This window comes from Anomaloglossus baeobatrachus, chromosome 1, assembly GCF_048569485.1.
Source record: "Anomaloglossus baeobatrachus isolate aAnoBae1 chromosome 1, aAnoBae1.hap1, whole genome shotgun sequence".
NCBI lineage: Eukaryota > Metazoa > Chordata > Amphibia > Anura > Aromobatidae > Anomaloglossus > Anomaloglossus baeobatrachus.
In genome coordinates this window covers 504,464,619-504,491,037 of record NC_134353.1, presented here as the reverse complement: position 1 = coordinate 504,491,037, position 26,419 = coordinate 504,464,619, and the positions used below count along the sequence as shown (strand labels likewise).

The window sequence follows — 26,419 nt, the reverse complement described above, 5'->3', positions numbered from 1 at the left end:
GCAAACAGTCAGTGTACCTAGTGGCATCCTAAACGTGGCTATTGTACTTTTGTGTAGTCACACTAGTGGAAAGATATTTGCAGCACGTCTGCCTGCATTGCACACTCCAACTTTTTTTAACTAAGCCATTATACTAGCAAACAGTCAGTGTACCTAGTGGCATCCTAAACGTGGCTATTGTACTTTTGTCTATTCACACTATTGTAAAGATATTTGCAGCACGTCTGCCTGCATTGCACACTCCAACTCTTTTTAACTAAGCCATTATACTAGCAAACAGTCAGTGTACCTAGTGGCATCCTAAACGTGGCTATTGTACTTTTGTCTATTCACACTATTGTAAAGATATTTGCAGCACGTCTGCCTGCATTGCACACTCCAACTTTTTTTAACTAAGCCATTATACTAGCAAACAGTCAGTGTACCTAGTGGCATCCTAAACGTGGCTATTGTACTTTTGTCTATTCACACTATTGTAAAGATATTTGCAGCACGTCTGCCTGCATTGCACACTCCAACTTTTTTTAACTAAGCCATTATACTAGCAAACAGTCAGTGTACCTTGTGGCATCCTAAACGTGGCTATTGTACTTTTGTCTATTCACACTATTGTAAAGATATTTGCAGCACGTCTGCCTGCATTGCACACTCCAACTTTTTTTAACTAAGCCATTATACTAGCAAACAGTCAGTGTACCTAGTGGCATCCTAAACGTGGCTATTGGACTTTTGTGTAGTCACAGTAGTGCAAAGATATTTGCAGCACGTCTGCCTGCATTGCACACTCCAACTCTTTTTAACTAAGCCATTATACTAGCAAACAGTCAGTGTACCTAGAGGCATCCTAAACGTGGCTATTGTACTTTTGTCTATTCACACTATTGTAAAGATATTTGCAGCACGTCTGCCTGCATTGCACACTCCAACTTTTTTTAACTAAGCCATTATACTAGCAAACAGTCAGTGTACCTTGTGGCATCCTAAACGTGGCTATTGTACTTTTGTCTATTCACACTATTGTAAAGATATTTGCAGCACGTCTGCCTGCATTGCACACTCCAACTTTTTTTAACTAAGCCATTATACTAGCAAACAGTCAGTGTACCTAGTGGCATCCTAAACGTGGCTATTGGACTTTTGTGTAGTCACAGTAGTGCAAAGATATTTGCAGCACGTCTGCCTGCATTGCACACTCCAACTCTTTTTAACTAAGCCATTATACTAGCAAACAGTCAGTGTACCTAGAGGCATCCTAAACGTGGCTATTGTACTTTTGTGTAGTCACACTATTGTAAAGATATTTGCAGCACGTCTGCCTGCATTGCACACTCCAACTTTTTTTAACTAAGCCATTATACTAGCAAACAGTCAGTGTACCTAGTGGCATCCTAAACGTGGCTATTGTACTTTTGTCTATTCACACTATTGTAAAGATATTTGCAGCACGTCTGCCTGCATTGCACACTCCAACTCTTTTTAACTAAGCCATTATACTAGCAAACAGTCAGTGTACCTAGTGGCATCCTAAACGTGGCTATTGTACTTTTGTCTATTCACACTATTGTAAAGATATTTGCAGCACGTCTGCCTGCATTGCACACTCCAACTTTTTTTAACTAAGCCATTATACTAGCAAACAGTCAGTGTACCTAGTGGCATCCTAAACGTGGCTATTGTACTTTTGTCTATTCACACTATTGTAAAGATATTTGCAGCACGTCTGCCTGCATTGCACACTCCAACTCTTTTTAACTAAGCCATTATACTAGCAAACAGTCAGTGTACCTAGTGGCATACAAGAAGTGGCTGTTGTACTCCATTAGTGCCCCACTGGTGCCAAGCTATTTCTACCACCTGTGCAGGACACCCTCCTGCTCTGTTTTTAATAAGCTATAATGATAGCAAAAAATACTGCCATTTAGTGGCATCATAGAACTGGCTGTTGTATTCCATTAGTGCCCCACTGGTGCCAAGCTATTTATAGCACCTCTACATGACACCCTCATGCACATTTTGCTACGCTAATGTTATAGCAAACTCAGGGAATTCATTGCTGCATTTGATAATTCGGAGGGATAGAAAGTCAGGCTTCCTTTAGCTTTTCCTTCTGTTCATAAACAGCATCTCCAAGAGCAATTTCCCCTCCACGTCTAAGTGTGGAGAGGCAGCTAGTGCGCATGCGTGTGCCAATTTACCCCAGCTGCAGCCTAATTACAGTGTTTCGCCTAGTGAGTATGCTCAGCCTGACTGTGCCATTCCTGACGCTAAGTCTTCATTTCGGGATACAGCGCATGCTCCCACACTAAGTGTGAAAAGCCTCTTTGCACAGGTGCTTGCATTCCGTGCCAGGTCTAAGTCCTGTTTTGTGCCTAGACACCATGCTAAAGCTGATAGTCTTTTTTCAGAGACTGTATTTCATGCTACTGAGCATGCTAAGGCACTTACTGCATCAGAGACTATGTCCGGTAATAAACTGTTTGGCCCTGCCCCTGATGTGGGGGTCCCATATAGACCACAGGGCATCAGGTGTCCTCCCAAATGGCTTGCAGAGGCCCACCCCTATGACTTGTCACCGCATTATTGATGGTCAGACGATGACTGGTGAGGTGTTTGGGTCATGGCAGCCATGAGGTCATCATTGAAGTTGCGTTTCCAAATAGGACGCTAGTTATGCCACTCATGACGTGTCACTCTACTTTTGTCTCCAGGAGGTGCATTGTGGTTCACCCTGGTTTGGGGCGGACCCAGGTTATAAAAGGGGCTGGAGCCAACAAGGAGGTGCGCAGTCTTCTATTATGCTCCGAAAGAGCACACCTCCATGTGTTGAACCCATTGCGGCTTTAGGCCAGAGGTAGGCAAGGATAGGGTGTCGATGCAGGCCACCACCACAGTTGGTAACGCAGAATGGTTAAGACCAGCTCCTGTCCTACCAGTCCTGCTTGTGCAGCCCAGTGGCATTAACAGGCCTGCTGATGCGCCTGCTATCCACAGGTGTGCCCCTACGCACACGGTCAGCGTACTCAATGGCCCCTGTGTTGTTAACAGGGATTTCCTGGGATGGGTGGGCATGTGGACCCCGTGACGCTAACAGGGCTCCCAGTCTCCAGATCCGAATGGCGTCTAACTCGGTTCAGGCTACTATTAGTTTCATAGCCACACAGCTCTGTATCCTCCACCAAACCTTCCAGTTGCCAACCTCTCCTTTTACAACTGGGAGCACGGTGGACACTGACTGCTGATGGGGATATATACCTTTCTCTTTCTTTTCTTATTAATTTTCGTTATATAGCGGTAACATAGTATATACCACTTTATCCAAATCTGCCAGTCCCACTGTAACAGATGGTGTTTCTTCAGCAAATGTTACTGTTGCTTAACCACCAAATCCACGGACCAAAACTTTTTCCCCTTTCCAACACACCTGTTCCCCTTTCCACCAGCATCTGTCCTTTTTCAACTCATTTTGGTATATGACCAAAAGTGCAACTCTGCAGAGACACCGTACTCAACGCCATCTCAGCACAGCAGCCAGCCCTCGGTCCCTCAGATGTGGAAAAGTAAAAGACCATTTCCTCCTATCCATGACAAAGCGTTGAGATTCACTCTGTGCAGCACTGGTGTTTAGTGGAAAAGTAGATCTAAGATTGCGTACCACATTCTGCAGATACTCCTGTATACGTGCGTCCATTTCTATGGCAGGAATTATTTTGCCAAATTTTGTCTTGTACCGGGGATCTAACAGTGTGGCAACCCAGTATTCTGGATTACTTTGAATTCGTACAATCCGAGGGTCATGTTGTAGGTAGTGCAGCAAGAAGGCGCTCATGTGTCTTGTGCATCCAGGAGGACCAAGTCCTTGGTGTGTTGGTGGCAGAGACGTGAGAATCGTGCCTCCTTCCTCTGCCCTCTCCCCACAACCTCGCACAACCGAAATGTGAGCAAGCTCTCACTCATCTGCTGAGTCTTCCATGCCCATCGCCAGTTCGTCCTCCATTTCTTCATGGGCTCCTGCACCTTCCTCAACACTTTTTGCTGATACTATGCGCCCTTGTTAATCCCTCTCCCTCACCATGACTGCCGCATAGGTGCCGCTGACCATCTGGACCTCGTAGATCTTGTTATCCCTTCCGCATATGACTCCTCCTGTACTTCTTCCCCTTCCTCTTGTCCCAACACCTGACTCCGAATAATAATTACAGTGTGCTCCATCATGTAGATGACCAGAATTGTCACGTTGAGAATGACATTGCCAGTGCTAAACATCTTCGTCGACATTTGTAAACTGTGTAGCAGGGTGCATAGGTCCTTGATCTGACACCACTCCAGCAGCGTGATCTGCACCACCTCTGGATCAAGTTATCCCAGGCTATATGTCATAACGTATTGCAGCAGGGTTCGGCGGTGCTGCCACAAACGCTGCAACATGTGCAGATTCAAATTCCTGCGTGTGGGCACATCGCATTTCAGGCGTTTAACCACCAGACCTAAAGACTTCTGTAGCGACGAAAGTTGTTGAGCTGCTGTGTGCGCACGATGGAAGTGAGCACATAGCGAGCGTGCACGCTGCACAAGGCCATGTAGGCCGTGATGGTGTTTTAAAAATTGCTGGAGAATTAGGTTCAACACGTGAGCCATACAAGGCACGTGTGTCACATTGCCCTGACGATGGCCCGCAGCCAGGTTTGCATCATTGCCGCACACGGCTGTTAAGTCACCAACGGAGTCCGCTCCGTCAATTTGTACTCTGGTCGCCAGGTGACAACGTGTTCCTTTCATGAATAGTGCTGATGATGGGAGAGGAGTCGATGCCAGCGGCGCAGGTGGACGCAGGTTATGCTCACCCACTGGGCTGCATTACCTTGACAGATGCAGAATCTCTGGCTGAATGTAGCTGGTGGGTATCTCACAGATGAAATACCATCATTCAGCTACAACCAATGGGAAGACACCACACCCTTTTTTATGCCCATCCTGTCTGCAGACCACTCTGCTTTTACCCCCAGTTCAGTTTTATGATTTTGTGTGCTTGTTACCTGACTACTTTTCCTGCTTGCTGTTTATGTACCTTGTTGGCCGATCCGCATTTCACCTCTGCTTGTTTTCTGATTAAGTCCTGGCCGTCCCATTCTGTTCCTGTTCCTCAATTAATGTTTTGACCCTGCCTGACTACTATGCTCTGGAACTGCAGCCTTCCACAGGTATTAATCACCTTGGGCCCTGTGCAATTCCTAATCCCTGTATAGGGGTTAAAGGGTTTCAGGGTTCTAGGGGTCCTGCTTGGTGAGTGGCTTCCCTCTAGCCTATCATTTACAGCCCATCTGAGTGTGTGGATCAAGGAAGGCGTTACACCGTGCTCTCTGCAGAAGGCCATGTGGGCCAGGATAGTGCTTTAAAAATTGCTGGACAACCAGGTTCAACACGTGGGCCACACAAGGCACGTGTGTCACATTGTCACAGCGAAGGGCCGCACCCATGTTTGCATCATTGTCGCACCCGGCCTTCCCTGGCTGCTGGTTGAGTGGAGACAACCATTGATGAAACTCGGTCTCCAGAGCTAACCATCCACAATTTCTCAGCGGTGTGACTCACATTTCCCATACATTTCAAAGTAAACCTTTGACCACCTGATGGCATTGAGCTCTGCTGCCAGCATAGTAAGGAGGTGTGTGGTAGTCCTTGTGCGCAGTTACAAGGAAGGGTGGCCTGACCACACAGGGTTTGCGCCAAGGTGGAGGACCCACACGAGGTTGAAGAGGCAGAAGCAGTGTATTAACTTCTACATACAGAAGAAGGATTGAAACAACTCGTGGGGACGGCAAGACTTGTACAGCAGACCCTTCTCCATCTCTCCCCACAGTAACCCATTGCCCAGTCAGCGACATGTAACGCCCCTGTCCATGCTTACTGGGCCAATTATCTGTGGTGAAAAGCACCCTGTCACACAGAGTTTCTCAAGGAATCAGTGATGTTTAGTGCGACATGCTGGTGTAGCGCATGCACGCCTTTGTTGGAGAAGGAGTGGCGCCTGGGCATCGGCTCTTGGGGCACTGCGATGGGCATAAGGTCTCGAAAATCCTCGGTTAAAAAGGTTGGAAAGGCAGCATTTTGGTAGCCAACAGTTTCAAGATGCTGAAAGTCAACCTCTAAGCCATGTCATGCCCTTCTAAAAGCATGTAAAACACAGCGCGGGGACTCCAACCACAGTCTCCCTCGTTTCCACTAACTGGGCCACACACACCCCACTTGACTGGCATCGGTTGAGCCCCCTTTTGAAAAAGAAAAAGATGCTTTGCATGAAGCACTCTCAAAAATACGCGTGCCTTTCCCGTCCCCTGGCTGACCCAGGGGAAGAAAAGTCCTCTGAGAGCCATGATTTGTTCATTTTGGTTCTTTTAGAAACACAGCGAGGGGACTCCAACCACAGTCTCCCTCGTTGCCACTAAATGGGCCACACACACCCCACTTGACTGACATCAGTTGATGCCCCTTTTCAAAATGAAAAAGATGCTTTGCATGAAGCACTCTCAAAAATACGCGTGCCTTTCCCGTCCCCTGGCTGACCCAGGGGAAGAAAAGTCCTCTGAGAGCCATGACTTGTTCATCTTGGTTCTTTTAGAAACACAGCGAGGGGACTCCAACCACAGTCTCCCTCGTTGCCACTAACTGGGCCACACACACCCCACTTGACTGGCATCGGTTGAGCCCCCTTTTGAAAAAGAAAAAGATGCTTTGCATGAAGCACTCTTAAAAATACGCGTGCCTTTCCCGTCCCTTGGCTGACCCAGGGGAAGAAAAGTCCTCTGAGAGCCATGACTTGTTCATCTTGGTTCTTTTAGAAACACAGCGAGGGGACTCCAACCACAATCTCCCTCATTGCCACTAACTGGGCCACACACACCCCACTTGACTGGCATCGGTTGAGCCCCCTTTTGAAAAAGAAAAAGATGCTTTGCATGAAGCACTCTCAAAAATACGCGTGCCTTTCCCGTCCCCTGGCTTACCCAGGGGAAGAAAAGTCCTCTGAGAGGCATGATTTGTTCATTTTGGTTCTTTTAGAAACACAGCGAGGGGACTCCAACCACAGTCTCCCTCGTTGCCACTAATTGGGCCACACACACCGCACTTGACTGACATCAGTTGATGCCACTTTTCAAAATGAAAAAGATGCTTTGCATGAAGCACTCTCAAAAATACGCGTGCCTTTCCCGTCCCCTGGCTGACCCAGGGGAAGAAAAGTCCTCTGAGAGCCATGACTTGTTCATCTTGGTTCTTTTAGAAACACAGCGAGGGGACTCCAACCACAGTCTCCCTCGTTGCCACTAACTGGGCCACACACACCCCACTTGACTGGCATCGGTTGAGCCCCCTTTTGAAAAAGAAAAAGATGCTTTGCATGAAGCACTCTCAAAAATACGCGTGCCTTTCCCGTCCCCTGGCTGACCCAGGGGAAGAAAAGTCCTCTGAGAGCCATGATTTGTTCATTTTGGTTCTTTTAGAAACACAGCGAGGGGACTCCAACCACAGTCTCCCTCGTTGCCACTAACTGGGCCACACACACCCCACTTGACTGGCATCGGTTGAGCCCCCTTTTGAAAAAGAAAAAGATGCTTTGCATGAAGCACTCTCAAAAATACGCGTGCCTTTCCCGTCCCCTGGCTGACCCAGGGGAAGAAAAGTCCTCTGAGAGCCATGATTTGTTCATTTTGGTTCTTTTAGAAACACAGCGAGGGGACTCCAACCACAGTCTCCCTCGTTGCCACTAATTGGGCCACACACACCCCACTTGACTGACATCAGTTGATGCCCCTTTTCAAAATGAAAAAGATGCTTTGCATGAAGCACTCTCAAAAATACGCGTGCCTTTCCCGTCCCCTGGCTGACCCAGGGGAAGAAAAGTCCTCTGAGAGCCATGACTTGTTCATCTTGGTTCTTTTAGAAACACAGCGAGGGGACTCCAACCACAGTCTCCCTCGTTGCCACTAACTGGGCCACACACACCCCACTTGACTGGCATCGGTTGAGCCCCCTTTTGAAAAAGAAAAAGATGCTTTGCATGAAGCACTCTCAAAAATACGCGTGCCTTTCCCGTCCCCTGGCTGACCCAGGGGAAGAAAAGTCCTCTGAGAGCCATGATTTGTTCATTTTGGTTCTTTTAGAAACACAGCGAGGGGACTCCAACCACAGTCTCCCTCGTTGCCACTAATTGGGCCACACACACCCCACTTGACTGACATCAGTTGATGCCCCTTTTCAAAATGAAAAAGATGCTTTGCATGAAGCACTCTCAAAAATACGCGTGCCTTTCCCGTCCCTTGGCTGACCCAGGGGAAGAAAAGTCCTCTGAGAGCCATGACTTGTTCATCTTGGTTCTTTTAGAAACACAGCGAGGGGACTCCAACCACAGTCTCCCTCGTTGCCACTAACTGGGCCACACACACCCCACTTGACTGGCATCGGTTGAGCCCCCTTTTGAAAAAGAAAAAGATGCTTTGCATGAAGCACTCTCAAAAATACGCGTGCCTTTCCCGTCCCCTGGCTGACCCAGGGGAAGAAAAGTCCTCTGAGAGCCATGATTTGTTCATTTTGGTTCTTTTAGAAACACAGCGAGGGGACTCCAACCACAGTCTCCCTCGTTGCCACTAATTGGGCCACACACACCCCACTTGACTGACATCAGTTGATGCCCCTTTTCAAAATGAAAAAGATGCTTTGCATGAAGCACTCTCAAAAATACGCGTGCCTTTCCCGTCCCCTGGCTGACCCAGGGGAAGAAAAGTCCTCTGAGAGCCATGACTTGTTCATCTTGGTTCTTTTAGAAACACAGCGAGGGGACTCCAACCACAGTCTCCCTCGTTGCCACTAACTGGGCCATACACACCCCACTTGACTGGCATCGGTTGAGCCCCCTTTTGAAAAAGAAAAAGATGCTTTGCATGAAGCACTCTCAAAAATACGCGTGCCTTTCCCGTCCCCTGGCTGACCCAGGGGAAGAAAAGTCCTCTGAGAGCCATGATTTGTTCATTTTGGTTCTTTTAGAAACACAGCGAGGGGACTCCAACCACAGTCTCCCTCGTTGCCACTAATTGGGCCAGACACACCCCACTTGACTGACATCAGTTGATGCCCCTTTTCAAAATGAAAAAGATGCTTTGCATGAAGCACTCTCAAAAATACGCGTGCCTTTCCCGTCCCCTGGCTGACCCAGGGGAAGAAAAGTCCTCTGAGAGCCATGACTTGTTCATCTTGGTTCTTTTAGAAACACAGCGAGGGGACTCCAACCACAGTCTCCCTCATTGCCACTAACTGGGCCACACACACCCCACTTGACTGGCATCGGTTGAGCCCCCTTTTGAAAAAGAAAAAGATGCTTTGCATGAAGCACTCTCAAAAATACGCGTGCCTTTCCCGTCTCCTGGCTGACCCAGGGGAAGAAAAGTCCTCTGAGAGCCATGATTTGTTCATTTTGGTTCTTTTAGAAACATAGCGAGGGGACTCCAACCACAGTCTCCCTCGTTGCCACTAATTGGGCCACACACACCCCACTTGACTGACATCAGTTGATGCCCCTTTTCAAAATGAAAAAGATGCTTTGCATGAAGCACTCTCAAAAATACGTGTGCCTTTCCCGTCCCCTGGCTGACCCAGGGGAAGAAAAGTCCTCTGAGAGCCATGACTTGTTCATCTTGGTTCTTTTAGAAACACAGCGAGGGGACTCCAACCACAGTCTCCCTCGTTGCCACTAATTGGGCCACACACACCCCACTTGACTGACATCAGTTGATGCCCCTTTTCAAAATGAAAAAGATGCTTTGCATGAAGCACTCTCAAAAATACGCGTGCCTTTCCCGTCCCCTGGCTGACCCAGGGGAAGAAAAGTCCTCTGAGAGCCATGACTTGTTCATCTTGGTTCTTTTAGAAACACAGCGAGGGGACTCCAACCACAGTCTCCCTCGTTGCCACTAACTGGGCCACACACACCCCACTTGACTGACATCGGTTGAGCCCCCTTTTGAAAAAGAAAAAGATGCTTTGCATGAAGCACTCTTAAAAATACGCGTGCCTTTCCCGTCCCCTGGCTGACCCAGGGGAAGAAAAGTCCTCTGAGAGCCATGACTTGTTCATCTTGGTTCTTTTAGAAACACAGCGAGGGGACTCCAACCACAGTCTCCCTCGTTGCCACTAACTGGGCCACACACACCCCACTTGACTGGCATCGGTTGAGTCCCCTTTTGAAAAAGAAAAAGATGCTTTGCATGAAGCACTCTCAAAAATACGCGTGCCTTTCCCGTCCCCTGGCTGACCCAGGGGAAGAAAAGTCCTCTGAGAGCCATGATTTGTTCATTTTGGTTCTTTTAGAAACACAGCGAGGGGACTCCAACCACAGTCTCCCTCGTTGCCACTAATTGGGCCACACACACCCCACTTGACTGACATCAGTTGATGCCCCTTTTCAAAATGAAAAAGATGCTTTGCATGAAGCACTCTCAAAAATACGCGTGCCTTTCCCGTCCCCTGGCTGACCCAGGGGAAGAAAAGTCCTCTGAGAGCCATGACTTGTTCATCTTGGTTCTTTTAGAAACACAGCGAGGGGACTCCAACCACAGTCTCCCTCGTTGCCACTAACTGGGCCATACACACCCCACTTGACTGGCATCGGTTGAGCCCCCTTTTGAAAAAGAAAAAGATGCTTTGCATGAAGCACTCTCAAAAATACGCATGCCTTTCCCGTCCCCTGGCTGACCCAAGGGAAGAAAAGTCCTCTGAGAGCCATGAATTGTTCATTTTGGTTCTTTTAGAAACACAGCGAGGGGACTCCAACCACAGTCTCCCTCGTTGCCACTAATTGGGCCACACACACCCCACTTGACTGACATCAGTTGATGCCCCTTTTCAAAATGAAAAAGATGCTTTGCATGAAGCACTCTCAAAAATACGCGTGCCTTTCCCGTCCCCTGGCTGACCCAGGGGAAGAAAAGTCCTCTGAGAGCCATGACTTGTTCATCTTGGTTCTTTTAGAAACACAGCGAGGGGACTCCAACCACAGTCTCCCTCGTTGCCACTAATTGGGCCACACACACCCCACTTGACTGACATCAGTTGATGCCCCTTTTCAAAATGAAAAAGATGCTTTGCATGAAGCACTCTCAAAAATACGTGTGCCTTTCCCGTCCCCTGGCTGACCCAGGGGAAGAAAAGTCCTCTGAGAGCCATGACTTGTTCATCTTGGTTCTTTTAGAAACACAGCGAGGGGACTCCAACCACAGTCTCCCTCGTTGCCACTAATTGGGCCACACACACCCCACTTGACTGACATCAGTTGATGCCCCTTTTCAAAATGAAAAAGATGCTTTGCATGAAGCACTCTCAAAAATACGCGTGCCTTTCCCGTCCCCTGGCTGACCCAGGGAAAGAAAAGTCCTCTGAGAGCCATGACTTGTTCATCTTGGTTCTTTTAGAAACACAGCGAGGGGACTCCAACCACAGTCTCCCTCATTGCCACTAACTGGGCCACACACACCCCACTTGACTGGCATCGGTTGAGCCCCCTTTTGAAAAAGAAAAAGATGCTTTGCATGAAGCACTCTCAAAAATACGCGTGCCTTTCCCGTCTCCTGGCTGACCCAGGGGAAGAAAAGTCCTCTGAGAGCCATGATTTGTTCATTTTGGTTCTTTTAGAAACATAGCACGGGGACTCCAACCACAGTCTCCCTCGTTGCCACTAATTGGGCCACACACACCCCACTTGACTGACATCAGTTGATGCCCCTTTTCAAAATGAAAAAGATGCTTTGCATGAAGCACTCTCAAAAATACGTGTGCCTTTCCCGTCCCCTGGCTGACCCAGGGGAAGAAAAGTCCTCTGAGAGCCATGACTTGTTCATCTTGGTTCTTTTAGAAACACAGCGAGGGGACTCCAACCACAGTCTCCCTCGTTGCCACTAATTGGGCCACACACACCCCACTTGACTGACATCAGTTGATGCCCCTTTTCAAAATGAAAAAGATGCTTTGCATGAAGCACTCTCAAAAATACGCGTGCCTTTCCCGTCCCCTGGCTGACCCAGGGGAAGAAAAGTCCTCTGAGAGCCATGACTTGTTCATCTTGGTTCTTTTAGAAACACAGCGAGGGGACTCCAACCACAGTCTCCCTCGTTGCCACTAACTGGGCCACACACACCCCACTTGACTGGCATCGGTTGAGCCCCCTTTTGAAAAAGAAAAAGATGCTTTGCATGAAGCACTCTCAAAAATACGCGTGCCTTTCCCGTCCCCTGGCTGACCCAGGGGAAGAAAAGTCCTCTGAGAGCCATGACTTGTTCATCTTGGTTCTTTTAGAAACACAGCGAGGGGACTCCAACCACAGTCTCCCTCGTTGCCACTAACTGGGCCACACACACCCCACTTGACTGGCATCGGTTGAGCCCCCTTTTGAAAAAGAAAAAGATGCTTTGCATGAAGCACTCTCAAAAATACGCGTGCCTTTCCCATCTCCTGGCTGACCCAGGGGAAGAAAAGTCCTCTGAGAGCCATGATTTGTTCATTTTGGTTCTTTTAGAAACATAGCGAGGGGACTCCAACCACAGTCTCCCTTGTTGCCACTAATTGGGCCACACACACCCCACTTGACTGACATCAGTTGATGCCCCTTTTCAAAATGAAAAAGATGCTTTGCATGAAGCACTCTCAAAAATACGTGTGCCTTTCCCGTCCCCTGGCTGACCCAGGGGAAGAAAAGTCCTCTGAGAGCCATGACTTGTTCATCTTGGTTCTTTTAGAAACACAGCGAGGGGACTCCAACCACAGTCTCCCTCGTTGCCACTAATTGGGCCACACACACCCCACTTGACTGACATCAGTTGATGCCCCTTTTCAAAATGAAAAAGATGCTTTGCATGAAGCACTCTCAAAAATACGCGTGCCTTTCCCGTCCCCTGGCTGACCCAGGGGAAGAAAAGTCCTCTGAGAGCCATGACTTGTTCATCTTGGTTCTTTTAGAAACACAGCGAGGGGACTCCAACCACAGTCTCCCTCGTTGCCACTAACTGGGCCACACACACCCCACTTGACTGGCATTGGTTGAGCCCCCTTTTGAAAAAGAAAAAGATGCTTTGCATGAAGCACTCTCAAAAATACGCGTGCCTTTCCCGTCCCCTGGCTGACCCAGGGGAAGAAAAGTCCTCTGAGAGCCATGACTTGTTCATCTTGGTTCTTTTAGAAACACAGCGAGGGGACTCCAACCACAGTCTCCCTCGTTGCCACTAACTGGGCCACACACACCCCACTTGACTGGCATCGGTTGAGCCCCCTTTTGAAAAAGAAAAAGATGCTTTGCATGAAGCACTCTCAAAAATACGCGTGCCTTTCCCGTCTCCTGGCTGACCCAGGGGAAGAAAAGTCCTCTGAGAGCCATGATTTGTTCATTTTGGTTCTTTTAGAAACATAGCGAGGGGACTCCAACCACAGTCTCCCTCGTTGCCACTAATTGGGACACACACCCCACTTGACTGACATCAGTTGATGCCCCTTTTCAAAATGAAAAAGATGCTTTGCATGAAGCACTCTCAAAAATACGTGTGCCTTTCCCGTCCCCTGGCTGACCCAGGGGAAGAAAAGTCCTCTGAGAGCCATGACTTGTTCATCTTGGTTCTTTTAGAAACACAGCGAGGGGACTCCAACCACAGTCTCCCTCGTTGCCACTAATTGGGCCACACACACCCCACTTGACTGACATCAGTTGATGCCCCTTTTCAAAATGAAAAAGATGCTTTGCATGAAGCACTCTCAAAAATACGCGTGCCTTTCCCGTCCCCTGGCTGACCCAGGGGAAGAAAAGTCCTCTGAGAGCCATGACTTGTTCATCTTGGTTCTTTTAGAAACACAGCGAGGGGACTCCAACCACAGTCTCCCTCGTTGCCACTAACTGGGCCACACACACCCCACTTGACTGGCATCGGTTGAGCCCCCTTTTGAAAAAGAAAAAGATGCTTTGCATGAAGCACTCTCAAAAATACGCGTGCCTTTCCCGTCCCCTGGCTGACCCAGGGGAAGAAAAGTCCTCTCAGAGCCATGATTTGTTCATTTTGGTTCTTTTAGAAACACAGCGAGGGGACTCCAACCACAGTCTCCCTCGTTGCCACTAATTGGGCCACACACACCCCACTTGACTGACATCAGTTGATGCCCCTTTTCAAAATGAAAAAGATGCTTTGCATGAAGCACTCCCAAAAATACGCGTGCCTTTCCCGTCCCCTGGCTGACCCAGGGGAAGAAAAGTCCTCTGAGAGCCATGACTTGTTCATCTTGGTTCTTTTAGAAACACAGCGAGGGGACTCCAACCACATTCTCCCTCGTTGCCACTAACTGGGCCATACACACCCCACTTGACTGGCATCGGTTGAGCCCCCTTTTGAAAAAGAAAAAGATGCTTTGCATGAAGCACTCTCAAAAATACGCGTGCCTTTCCCGTCCCCTGGCTGACCCAGGGGAAGAAAAGTCCTCTGAGAGCCATGATTTGTTCATTTTGGTTCTTTTAGAAACACAGCGAGGGGACTCCAACCACAGTCTCCCTCGTTGCCACTAACTGGGCCACACACACCCCACTTGACTGACATCAGTTGATGCCCCTTTTGAAAAAGAAAAAGATGCTTTGCATGAAGCACTCTCAAAAATACGCGTGCCTTTCCCGTCCCCTGGCTGACCCAGGGGAAGAAAAGTCCTCTGAGAGCCATGATTTGTTCATTTTGGTTCTTTTAGAAACACAGCGAGGGGACTCCAACCACAGTCTCCCTCGTTGCCACTAATTGGGCCACACACACCCCACTTGACTGACATCAGTTGATGCCCCTTTTCAAAATGAAAAAGATGCTTTGCATGAAGCACTCTCAAAAATACGTGTGCCTTTCCCGTCCCCTGGCTGACCCAGGGGGAGAAACGTCCTCTGAGAGCCATGACTTGTTCATCTTGGTTCTTTTCGGAAACACAGCGAGGGGACTCCAACCACAGTCTCCCTCATTGCCATTAATTGGGCCACACACATCCCACTTGACTGGCATCAGTTGACCCCCCTTTTGAAAAAGAAAAAGATGCTTTGCATGAAGCACTCTCAAAAATACGCGTGCCTTTCCCGTCCCCTGGCTGACCCAGGGGAAGAAAAGTCCTCTGAGAGCCATGTCCACATTGTCAGTGGACAGACACGTGTGCTTATCTGCCAGCAGACCCCCAGCAGCACTGAAGACAGGTTCCGAGAGAACGCTGGCTGCAGGACACGACAAGATCCCCAAGGCGTACGTGGCGAGCTCAGGCAATTTGTCCAGATTGGAAGCCTAAAATGAGCAGGGCTCAAGTTGCACAATAATGGAATCGATGTTTCCTTGCATATACTCATATATCTGTGTGTCCTCCTCTTTTTCCTTGTCCAGCTCTTTTGTTTTCGCATGAGTATATGTCCTTGTCACTTTCCCATGTGTTGTGAGTTGTTTGTCACCTTTTGGACACATTTGAGGGTGTTTTCTAGGTGTTTTTCTGTGTTTGTGATTGCCTGCCATTGTTTCCTATGCAGTTCGAGTTCGGTTCGTCGAACGTTCGACGAGCCGAACTCGAACGGGACCTCCGTTCGTCGAACCGACCTCGAGCCGAATCGGGACCGGTTCGCTCATTTCTAATGATGACATATAGATAAAGTGACCAATGTGTTTCAATAATATATTTTTTGTTGTTCATCGGTACCAGGATGAATACAACTCTAAAGGCAGAGAGATCAGGTATGCACGTGCATGGTAGGAGATACATTGCGCCGATCTGGAAGATGTCAGAAAAAAAGAGGAAGAAACAGCAAGAGTGGGTATCATATTTTACCACTGCCAGACACCCTCTAAAAGAAGGTATTTGTGGTCTGCTGCCCGCAAGTGAACATGTCATAAGATGGTCTTATTTCACAATCCTCTTAAGAAGAGGTTATCCTTATGACTACGTTCCCTGTAAAAAGGCTATGTAACAAACATCCAGGTCTGTTCTTTGTAGGAAAAAGGTCTTCTCAATCATCAGGTAATACAGAATGATATTAAATCATTATGGGTTGATAGTACTGAAGCTTTGGAGGAGAGTGCAATGTAATTTACCAAATATTGAAAGATGAATATGAACCCGATCCATCAGTTTATGCCAGAATTGACATAAAACTGCTCAAAAAGTGGCAACATTTTTGTGAAAATTGTTGCGCAAATGTAGCACCAATGGGGTGTGGGTTAAATTACTCGTTGCATGCGGTGATGTCGGGCCTGGGATATCACGGGTGGCCCTGCCCAGCTTTGTGGCCCCGCGTTGTACAGCAAAAGGGGAATGGAGATGGGATGAAGATAGATGATGTTAGGAGTGGTAGTGGTTGCGTGACGCCACCTGTAGTATGCAGCCAGGGATTAGCCGCCTCTGGGGCAGATGGTGTCACAGCTAGGATAGTTCAGCTTCCCGCAGGTGACGCTAGGCCCCAGGGAGGATGATGGTGGTGGTAGTGGCCGTTGGTGCCGAAGCATGGTGCGACGGCAACGGCAATAACGGGCTGACACAGCAGTTGCGGTTCCAGGTCTTTACTCACTGTCCTTTGGTTGCCCGGGGGTGCCGGTCTCCGCCGTGATGGGCTCCAGCCAAACCCGGATCCTTCGGAGGTCAGTACCGGTGTCGTAGCCTGTAGGCCCTTCCCCCTTGCGCTTTTAGTGTTGGATCCCCATTGCCTGAAGCTACTTGGGGACCTCGGTTCTTGTAATTTGGTTCCCGTCCCATGTGCAGGTGGCACATATTCACTATGGGGCTTGACTGTAATCACGACTCCATATCCTATGTGCCACTGTGCTCCGGGATCTTGTGGTGGCCAGAGAAACATGGAATCCCCCTGTCCGGCAGATTCTGGTGGTCCAACATAGAATATGTTCCACCCTAGGACACCCTGCACTGCGTCGATTCTCAGGGGGCAATGAAGCTCTCCCCTCAGCAACCGTATTTTTTTACTTTCTCCTATAGGAGCTACCGGTGATGAGCTCCTACCCTGTCGCCTCCTGAAACTCGACTCCTTGTGTATGTGTTGCTCCTTCTCCCACATAGTGGCTGCTCCTCCCCTGGGTCCCTGTTGCTAGTGGGTGGAAGCCTCATTGTTTGTATAGCAACCTTAAGACCCGACCCTAGCCCGGTCCCTAGTGGGGAGGGCAACCTACGGTATGTATTGAATGAGATGGATGTGATACCTGCACCAACCTCATCTAGACCCAGGATAAATACGGCACCTTAAGTGCGGTGCAGTAACCTATGGCGACTGAAGCCTCAGGGGCACCACACAAACATTTTGTGAATCTTGGTCTTTGCACCAGCTCTGGCAACCTTAACTAATATAACTGGAGTACATGTCTTTCGGTGGCTTATAGCATTTTAAATGTGCACATAATTCATTAAAGGGAACCTGTTAGCATGGTTTTGCTCTGTAAACTGAAGCCATCCTGCTAATTCAGAGATGTCTGTTGTCACAGTCAGATCTGTTGTTTATTTCCTATGTTTGTTTAAGCCATGCACACAGCAGTCTGGCACACCCCCTCGTCTGATTAACACTTCACTGTCAATGTACAATCTCTATTGAGAACCTGATGTGAGCGGGGACTTCTCTTTCAGCTCTGCTACATAACTAAATCTAAAAATTCTGATTGTGTCGGAATGGCTGCACCCAGTAATCTAAGTGATTCATCTTTGAATTCAGGATCTCTTTGCCTATATTATGTTACTCTCAGATGAGGCAGCAAACACCTGCTGACAGATTCATTTTTTAAGACATGCACGACTCTTTATGATTTTGGTGTACTTTATCCCAAATGAGACCTTAGTCTTATGTACAGCTGTAGTAGTATAACCTGATGAGTGTTACAAGTGATATACCATTTTTGCTATTCACGCTAATTGGCAACCCATCAAATTTTGTTTTGTACTGGATTTGTACACACATGTCTGGGGGTTTTATGTGTAAAAAAATTTGAATTGTATGTATATTTAATAAAGAGAGATTTTTATATACTGTATCTTGTTTTTTGATTATGTGACCAGCATTGTAGACGTAGGGAATTTTCTTATTATTCTACAAAGCTTTCTATAATGCTGCACCATCTGCTTTCATCCTTCTTTTTTACAACTCACAATCTGGAACAATTAGAATTCCTTTTAACATTCAGAGTTTTAGACCTCCTTCATATGTCTGTTCAAAATACTGACGTTTTGCATGGTCTGAGGTGAAGGTGCGTATGTGTGTGCGTGTGTCTGTGTGTGTGTTTTACGTGTGTTGTCCCTGTGCTGTCTGTGTGACATCCGCATAGCACACGGACACCATGAGCTGTCCCCAGTGCTGCTGTCTCCAGCGCTGCTGATACTTCCGGGTCCACTGTAAGTGCATGTCTCTGGTACGTGTGAAATTTGTGTCACTCGATTCATGCTGCCCAAACCACAGAGAGCATGAATCAGAGCCTGACTGCAAGATTGCAGCCAAGTATATTTATTTTTTAAATTCTCTGCATTTCAGATGAACATATATTTTAAACATCTTGCTAGGAACCATAACCAGAGACTACTAGAGTGGCACCAGCAGAAAAAGGAGAAATGCACAGCTCACTGGAGAAAATTGAGGGTGGTGGTACACAGACAACCTGCTTCGGCTGGCAGGTGAAGAACAAAATAGGAGGTGAAAAAATCAAGCACCTGCTAATAAAATGTAAAAATGTATTTAAGCATAATTAAAAAGTCCATAACAAAAATTGTTAGGGCGGGTACAGAGCAAAGAAACGTCAACGCGTTTCAAGTGAAAAAAGGTTCTTAATCATGACTTAATTATGCTTAAATACATTATTACATTTTATTTGCTGGTGCTAGATTTTTTTCACCTCCAATAGAGTTGTACTATCCCTGCCCAGATTTTCCCAGAGCCACTCTAAGTAATAACAGGTTTTTCACTATGCAAGGCCTCTTTCACACGACAGTGAAAAACACACGTTTTAAAGGTGCATATGTCCCTCCGTGTGCCATGATTTTGGCACACGTGGATAACACACAGAGATCAGGGATTTCTATACTCACCTGTACCTGATGCTGCTGTCCGTGGTGCTGAAGTCTCTTCCAACACTGTCTCCCTGCTGCTGGCTCCCCATTGCTATTACTTCGGGTCGGCTGTGCAGTGAATATGCATGAGTATAATTAGCCGGCCTGGAAGCAGGAGACAGCAACGGCTGAAAACAGCATTGCTGGAGACGGGTGAGTTTAAAAAGCTTTTTATTTTAAATGTACGTGTTTTCTTTGGTACAAGTTTCACGGATCACACCAATGTGTGGTCCGTGTGACATCAGTGATGCCGGAGAAAAACAGACACGCGTGGGCGCCACACGGAAACACGGTCAGTGAGAAATCACTGTTGTGTGTGTAGACCTATTGATTTTAACAGGCCTGCATATGTCCGTGATTCCGGTACATATAAAAACTGCAACATACATACCAGAAACACTAACGTGTGAAGGGGGCCTAAGGCTGAGACGGCACTTTACGTTCTCCTACTTGCATTTGAAAACGCACGTTTTTGGCTTAATTGATTTGACCAAAGTTGCCTTTTTCAGAACTATAGCGCTGAAAACGAATGTGTATTTACCGCTTTTTTTATGCGTTTTCAGCTCTTTTTACATACTTTTTCACCTGCGTTTTGACAGATGCGTTTTGAACAAGACACTGCTAAATAAAGTTTAATCAGTCATACAGAATGAAAAAAGGATAAAATCTATATTAATGGAAAAAATAATGAAAATAGATATATTTCATAAAATTATAGCAGTAATATACATTTTATCGCTAATATAGCAATAAATGCATATTTTTCTCAAATGTAATTGTCGGACTATGTGTGTGTGTGTAAAGGGACATATGAAATCATTATTTTGAAGTCCAAAAAGCATGCGTTTTGGTAGTCAAAAACGCATGTTTTCTGCACTGAAAAAGCAGGTAAAACGCAGGAATTTGAAGGAATCTTGGTTTTTGCCATTTCTCCTTGACTTCAATGTTAGCAAAACGCACCTAAAATGGCAAAAACAACTGACATGCTGCTTTTTTGAATGCATGGATTTTGCCACAAAATATGCAAATTAAACGCAGCGTTTAGAAACGCAAAGTGCGGTCTGAAAATCACCATTTTCCATTGACTTTGCTGGAAAATCAAAATGCATGCCTTTTGGCATGAAAAAGGTGCTTCTCAAAACAGACCTAAAATGCAGCAGAAACGCAGGTGGAAACGCAAAGTGCGGTCTCAGCCTAAAGCTGGTGTCACACATAACGACAACGACAACGACGTCGCTGCACTGTCACCATATTCTGTGACGTTGCAGCGACCATAGATGATCGTTAGTAAGCTGTCAAACATGCTATATAAAGCAGCGACGGAGCAGCGATCATAGCGACGTCGACGGTCGTTGTGTGGTTTCAGACATGTCATTGCACGACGAGTCAGACTTTGATAGAGGCGTGGTTTTAACCCCTAGACACGGTTTGCGTTATCTCTTTTCACGCCCCTCTGTTCCTATTGGTGATCACTACAGCGCTTTGCGTTGCCTTTCTTCACGCCCCTCTGTTCCGATTGGTCATCACTACAGCGTCGCCTGATTGGGTGACCGTATCAAACAAAGGACGACGCAGTAGCGCTTCCATTCATTCTACCTGAGCTTTTTCAGAACGCAGTTTGCTGCAGTGATTCTATCAATTTGTTGATTTCTTCTTGGATTTTTAATATTCTTCTGACTTAAAGGTAAGTAATTTTTGTGGGCAGTATTATACCAATATTCTAGTACATCGTGACATTAATATAGCAACTGTATTCTTGTATATTGGGGCAGTATTATAGTTGTTATATTTATCTATGTACATAGGGGGAAGTATTATAGCTTTTCTATTCCTGTACATAGGAATATATATATATATAATATATATATATATATATATATATATATATATATATATATATATATTATATATATATGGGGCCAGTATTATAGTAATTATATTCTTGAACATATAGCTATTTTCTACATATATATATATATATATATATCTATAGATATATATGTATATATATTTATATATTCAATACCGCTGTACATATAGTTATGTTCTTGTACATAGGGGCAGTATTATAGTAGTTATATTCTTGTGCATAGGGGCAGTATTATAGTAGTTAAATTCTTGTAGATAGGGGGCAGTATGATAGTAGTTATATTCTTGTACATAGGGGGCCGTATTATAGTAGTTATATTATTGGACATAGGAGCAGTATTAAAGTAGTTGTACATAGGTGGCAGTATTATAGCAGCTATATTCTTGTGCGTAGTTTATAACAATGTAGTAATATATTAATTTTCTTTTTTTTCAGATGTCTTCCAATAAGCAAGAATTTATAAGGGAGGTGATTGATATGTATCGATCCCTGCCTTGTTTGTGGAAGATTAAGTCAGTAGATTACAGCAATCGATACAAGAAAAAGCTGGCCTATGAGCAGCTTGTTGAATTGTTCCAGAGGCATAACCCTACGGAGACCATTACGTCTGAGATTGTGCGAAAGAAAATCCAGGGTCTTCGGACCGTTTTTAAAAAGGAATTCAATAAGGTGGAGAAGGCCAGCAAATCTGGTGCCGTAACGGAGGAACTTTACGTTCCAAAGCTTTGGTACTACGATTTGCTGGCCTTCATCAGAGACCAAGAGGTCCCACGTACAATAACCTCGCTGTCCTTTGGTCCCGAAACACAGCCTGAGGTCCGGCCTGACACCCCAGTTGGAGATGTAAGTACCTTTGTGAAACTTTTGATGTACATGGCATTATTTAATTGAAAATAGTTACTACGGTTTTCTATGATTACTGTTGCAGATTTCAAAATGTATCCCTTCCAGTTCAGATAAGTATACTCCTTTACTAGTTTCACCACACTCTATTTTCATACCGTGTAATGACATTTCATATCTTGTAGTACTAGTATGCCCCTCCCATTAGTTTCCAGTGCATGTGTATCCCTGTGCCTGCTGCTCATGATATCTGAGTTTAACATCATTTTTATTGTTCCGCAGGATCGGTGTGAAGCTGTGCCAACAGCGACAGGTGGGGAAGATGAAATTGCCGGGACTTCCGAGGAGACAGCAGAAGCACCATTACCACGGCGGAACTCCTCAACCCGTAAAAGGCAGCCGAACAACACATCATCAACAGAACTTATGGATATGGCGAAGAAAATCCTGGAGCAGCACAGCAGACCATCCATTTGCGGATTTGCCCAGCTTACGGATGAAAGACTCCGTAAGCTGGATGACAAACAAAGAGGTCATGTAGAAAGGGTCATGCTGGAGGCCCTCAACAAGGCGGCATTGGGGAAACTGACAGACTCCTCAAAAGTGTGCGAAGTAGATCATCGACAACACTCTTCATGGGACCAAGTGCCATGGATGAGGATGGAGCCTCCACCGCACCTCCAGCATGACCCCCCCGCACAGTATCCCATGTTCCCCCAACTAACCAATTTTTCAGCCCACAGAGGCAACATTTAAATGACTCTAGTAACCAATACCAAAATTTATAGTTTTTGTTTTTTGTTATAATATTTATGCTGTTTTTGTTGTAGTTTAAGCAATGTTAGGGAATTGTAATAAAAAATGTCTTTGATTTCAAACTTTTGTACAGCTTTCATGAATTCTAAGAATGAATAAGAGACATGTCAATCACCTAGAAGTAAAAGTATGTTTAGATTTTCTTACCATATGATGATCCTTGTGTATGCTTGGATAAAACAGACCTTATAGTTGGTAGCGGTATTAGTGCAAACATCATTACTGCACGAGCTGCAAAACAATTACAAATAAAAATAATCAACATATTCCACTTTCATACAATTTTTTAAAGTGTGCCTCGGGGTTCTAGTTAATCGTCATCTGGGGTAAAAAAATACAATTTGTTCCCAAGCCCTGTACTTAAATACCCAGGTGAGGCGGATTTTACACAATATTTACACTAACCACCTACTAATTACACTATGGACTAATTGTTATTGATTTAGACGTTATCTGAGTTTCCTCAGATCTGGATCAAGCTGTCATATTTTCTGGTACCTGGATTATAACTAAAATATTTGGGGCATGTTTAGTTGGATAAAGTCATAATTCTGATAAAAATATATTTTATACATATACTTTCATACAAACCTCCCACATAAGAATGAAATGCTTAGAAGGTGGTGTTAACTACAATGCATATGTACTTACCAATAAAAAATAAGACTGTCCATCGCACAGATGCCATAATGAATATTCCAACAGTGAAAGACACTATGCCAAGCAGAATCAGGGTGACATCCTTAAACCACCTGGATAAAATGAACACTGCTAAGAAGCTGGTGACGAATATCATGTAGCCTGCCGCATTAGCATAACCAATGTACTCTGGATTGAAGTTAAGTGGTTTGTTCAGCAAAAAGAAAGAAAGTACATCAATACCTCCATCAACAGCAACATTGTACAATATGGCACTAGCGAAAAGAAGAGCAATAAAGCCTCGTGGTGGTGTAGGGCTCAGAGGTGATTCTTTATCTTTTTCTCCCAGAAGCTTTGAACTTTCAGTAGGTTCTGCAGAGGACACATGTCCATGGTTGTCTAGTCCTACATTCTCAGGATGAGGTAGTTTTAGCACAAAAATAGAATACAATAAACAAAATACATAAAACGAAAGGCTACATATCATTAGGGTTGTACCTTGATGATTTGTAATTTTCAAACTCACAAAAATATGTCCAGAGGACAAACTACCAATAAAGCCAGCAATTCCATACACCAGCTCAATAACAATTAATTTCAGGGAACGTTTTTGTTCAGAGGAGCTTTCAGAAGCCCAGGCCATAACTCCAGCCCAGTAGGTTGTGAACCATCCAGTTAAACCATTCAAAGCAGCGGACCCAAACATCACTTCAATAGGCCAGTCCAAAAGTATGACAAGCAACAAAAGGCTCCGAGATACTAGGTATCCAAATAGTGGCACACAAATAGTGACCTTCCTCCTTTGTCGGTCACCAATTTTTGCCAAAATATAGGCAGAAAGCAATGGTGCTAGTCCTAAGATCAGGTTGTGAATGATGTAGAAGTTTGATATGGATTTCTGAAGCATGTCGCTATCAGATGCATTTAGAGATGCAATAGAATGATTATAGTAATTTTTTACTGCAAAAAGCAGTGCCGTGTCATAGAAGGAGCTGGCTACCTGAGCTGCAGCAACTACTGGCTCAATCCAAGTCCTCCAGGTCCTCAGCTGTGCCATTATCAGACTTTCAGGCAATGAATGAAGTGACTTCCTGTATGATCTGTTTGGGATCTATCTTCAAAACAAAAGCCCGAATAGGTGTTATGCTGGATCTGCCTCTGCCATAGGAAACGTTGCTTTTTTATAGGTTGCAATCTCAGTCACCGGGTACAAGTAACTGTGTAGGTTGTTGTTAGTTAACTAGATATCCAAAGTATCTGACAAAATAACAGTGAGACTCGAGCAGCAGATACTTCCTCATTTCTGCTGAACAAGTCATGTCATGTAACATAGGCGGAACTAAGCTTTGTTTGCACTTTCGAGACCAGTTTAAGCAATGCAGGAGTGTCAGGCGGAGAAATTGAGGAAACTGTTCAACAAATGTCAGATTAAAGCATATTTCCAGATTAAATAGAAAATCTATAAAGGTCTTCAAAATAGAGAAGATAAAAAATATATAATAATATTCTTCATTTGTTCATTTGGCATATATTTGACTGACATGTAAATAGATATTTGTTAAAAGCAAGCAACTAAGCTTATCAAAACAACTTTATAAAAAATATGCACATACCACACGATATAATATATTTTAATGGTCGTCAATGCTAGATGTATAAAACTGGTGGGGAAAACTTTTTTGTTTAATGTTATATGAATAGTAGTGATGAGCGAGCACTACAATGTCGGGTGCTTGGTACTTGTAACAAGCAGTGATGAGCGAACACTACCATGCTAGGGTATTCTTGTACTCAAGTATAATGAAAGTCTTGGACTTTCCACTCAAGCGGTCCAGAAAATCCCAAGCGTGAAGCATGAGAGCAAGCTCCCACACTTAGCCATAGTGGGGAGGGGGACCCGGCTAGTTCCATACTACCGGGACCAATAGAGAAGTAAACTAAGTGCCAGGAGGCAGGTGACGGATCACCAGGCAGCACCATTGGGGACGGGACCCGAACTAAGCTTCCTCCAGCGGCAGCGGTATACAGAACTTTGGTTTATCCAGTTGTCGGTGTCAGCTTAATGGACTGAGTGAGTACGCAAGTGACCCCTTCACAGCCAAGGGCACTCCCCTCACACCATCACCGAGCCCTGGGGTATCCCCCCTACCCATGGAGGGTCACAACACCTGGCTGCCCCATTCCATCACCCCCGGGTACTCCCAACTGCAGCGGTGGTACTCCAAATTACCACATACCACAGGTGGCGTCACGAACTCAAATACTATCCCCTGTAAATACCCCCTTCATTTGAGTGGCCGCACGACCCCCGGGTCCGGAGACCCCTCGAGCCACCGCGGATCCGGATCCGAGCAGCGAGGCTGCTGACACGGGGGCGGCACAGTAGTGCTCGCTTCTCACTAATGGATATTGTTGGATGCAATGTGTTATATGCATTACACTCCTTATGGTCATCTTTATACAGATTCAGAGACGTGTGATAATTATTCCATACACTAATTTAATGATTTAAAATAAAAAATATATACCGTAATTTTACCTATAGGTCAAATCTGAGGCATTCAGATAGAACTCATAGATCTGTTTATATCACGGCATTATACAACATGAATGTCCAAAGGCCTAAGAGACTGAATACGTATGCAATTATTTATATTGTATTTAAGAAAGGAAGGAGACAAACTCTTCCTATTGGAAGTAGCAGTCCTAAAAATCAAAAGTGACTCTCCAACGAGCCTTTTCATATGACCTAGGATTTTTTCCAGATCAGGTTCTGATCTGGCATAAATCCTGGTAATATGAAAAGGCTCGTTAAAGGCCCACTTTTGACTTTTAGGATTGCTACTTCCAATAGGTGGCGCTAGAGTTTGTCTCCTTCCTCCCTGAAGAGACAATTTGAATATATCCCAGAGGAGCATTACAGCTATAAGACTCCTCAACACTGACAGTCACACTGGTTTGTCAGTCTCTGCAAGGAGCATAGCTTTCCCCTGAGACCCTAAAGCCTGCTTTACACCAGGCAATCTATCGTGCGATAGATCGTCGGGGTCACGGTTTTTGTGACGCACATCCGGCATCGCTGGCGATGCCGGCCTGTGTGACACCTCCTAGCGACGCAGTATCGCTCACAAA

At 45.7% G+C, this 26,419-nt stretch overlaps 1 protein-coding gene across 1 annotated transcript in view; it reads right to left on the bottom strand.

The window, feature by feature from the left end:
* LOC142295620 (solute carrier family 46 member 2-like) overlaps positions 1-24,551 on the bottom strand; it is a 41,398-nt gene extending 16,847 nt beyond the window's left edge. Inside the window, exons 1-2 of the mRNA XM_075338724.1 lie at positions 23,300-24,551; positions 22,796-22,879 (exon numbers count right to left, since the gene is read on the bottom strand). Of these exons, the coding sequence (XP_075194839.1) occupies positions 22,796-22,879; positions 23,300-24,344 (1,129 nt within the window). The 5' untranslated portion in view covers positions 24,345-24,551. The remainder of the gene's footprint in view (positions 1-22,795; positions 22,880-23,299) is intronic.
* Between the last annotated feature and the right edge of the window lie 1,868 nt (positions 24,552-26,419).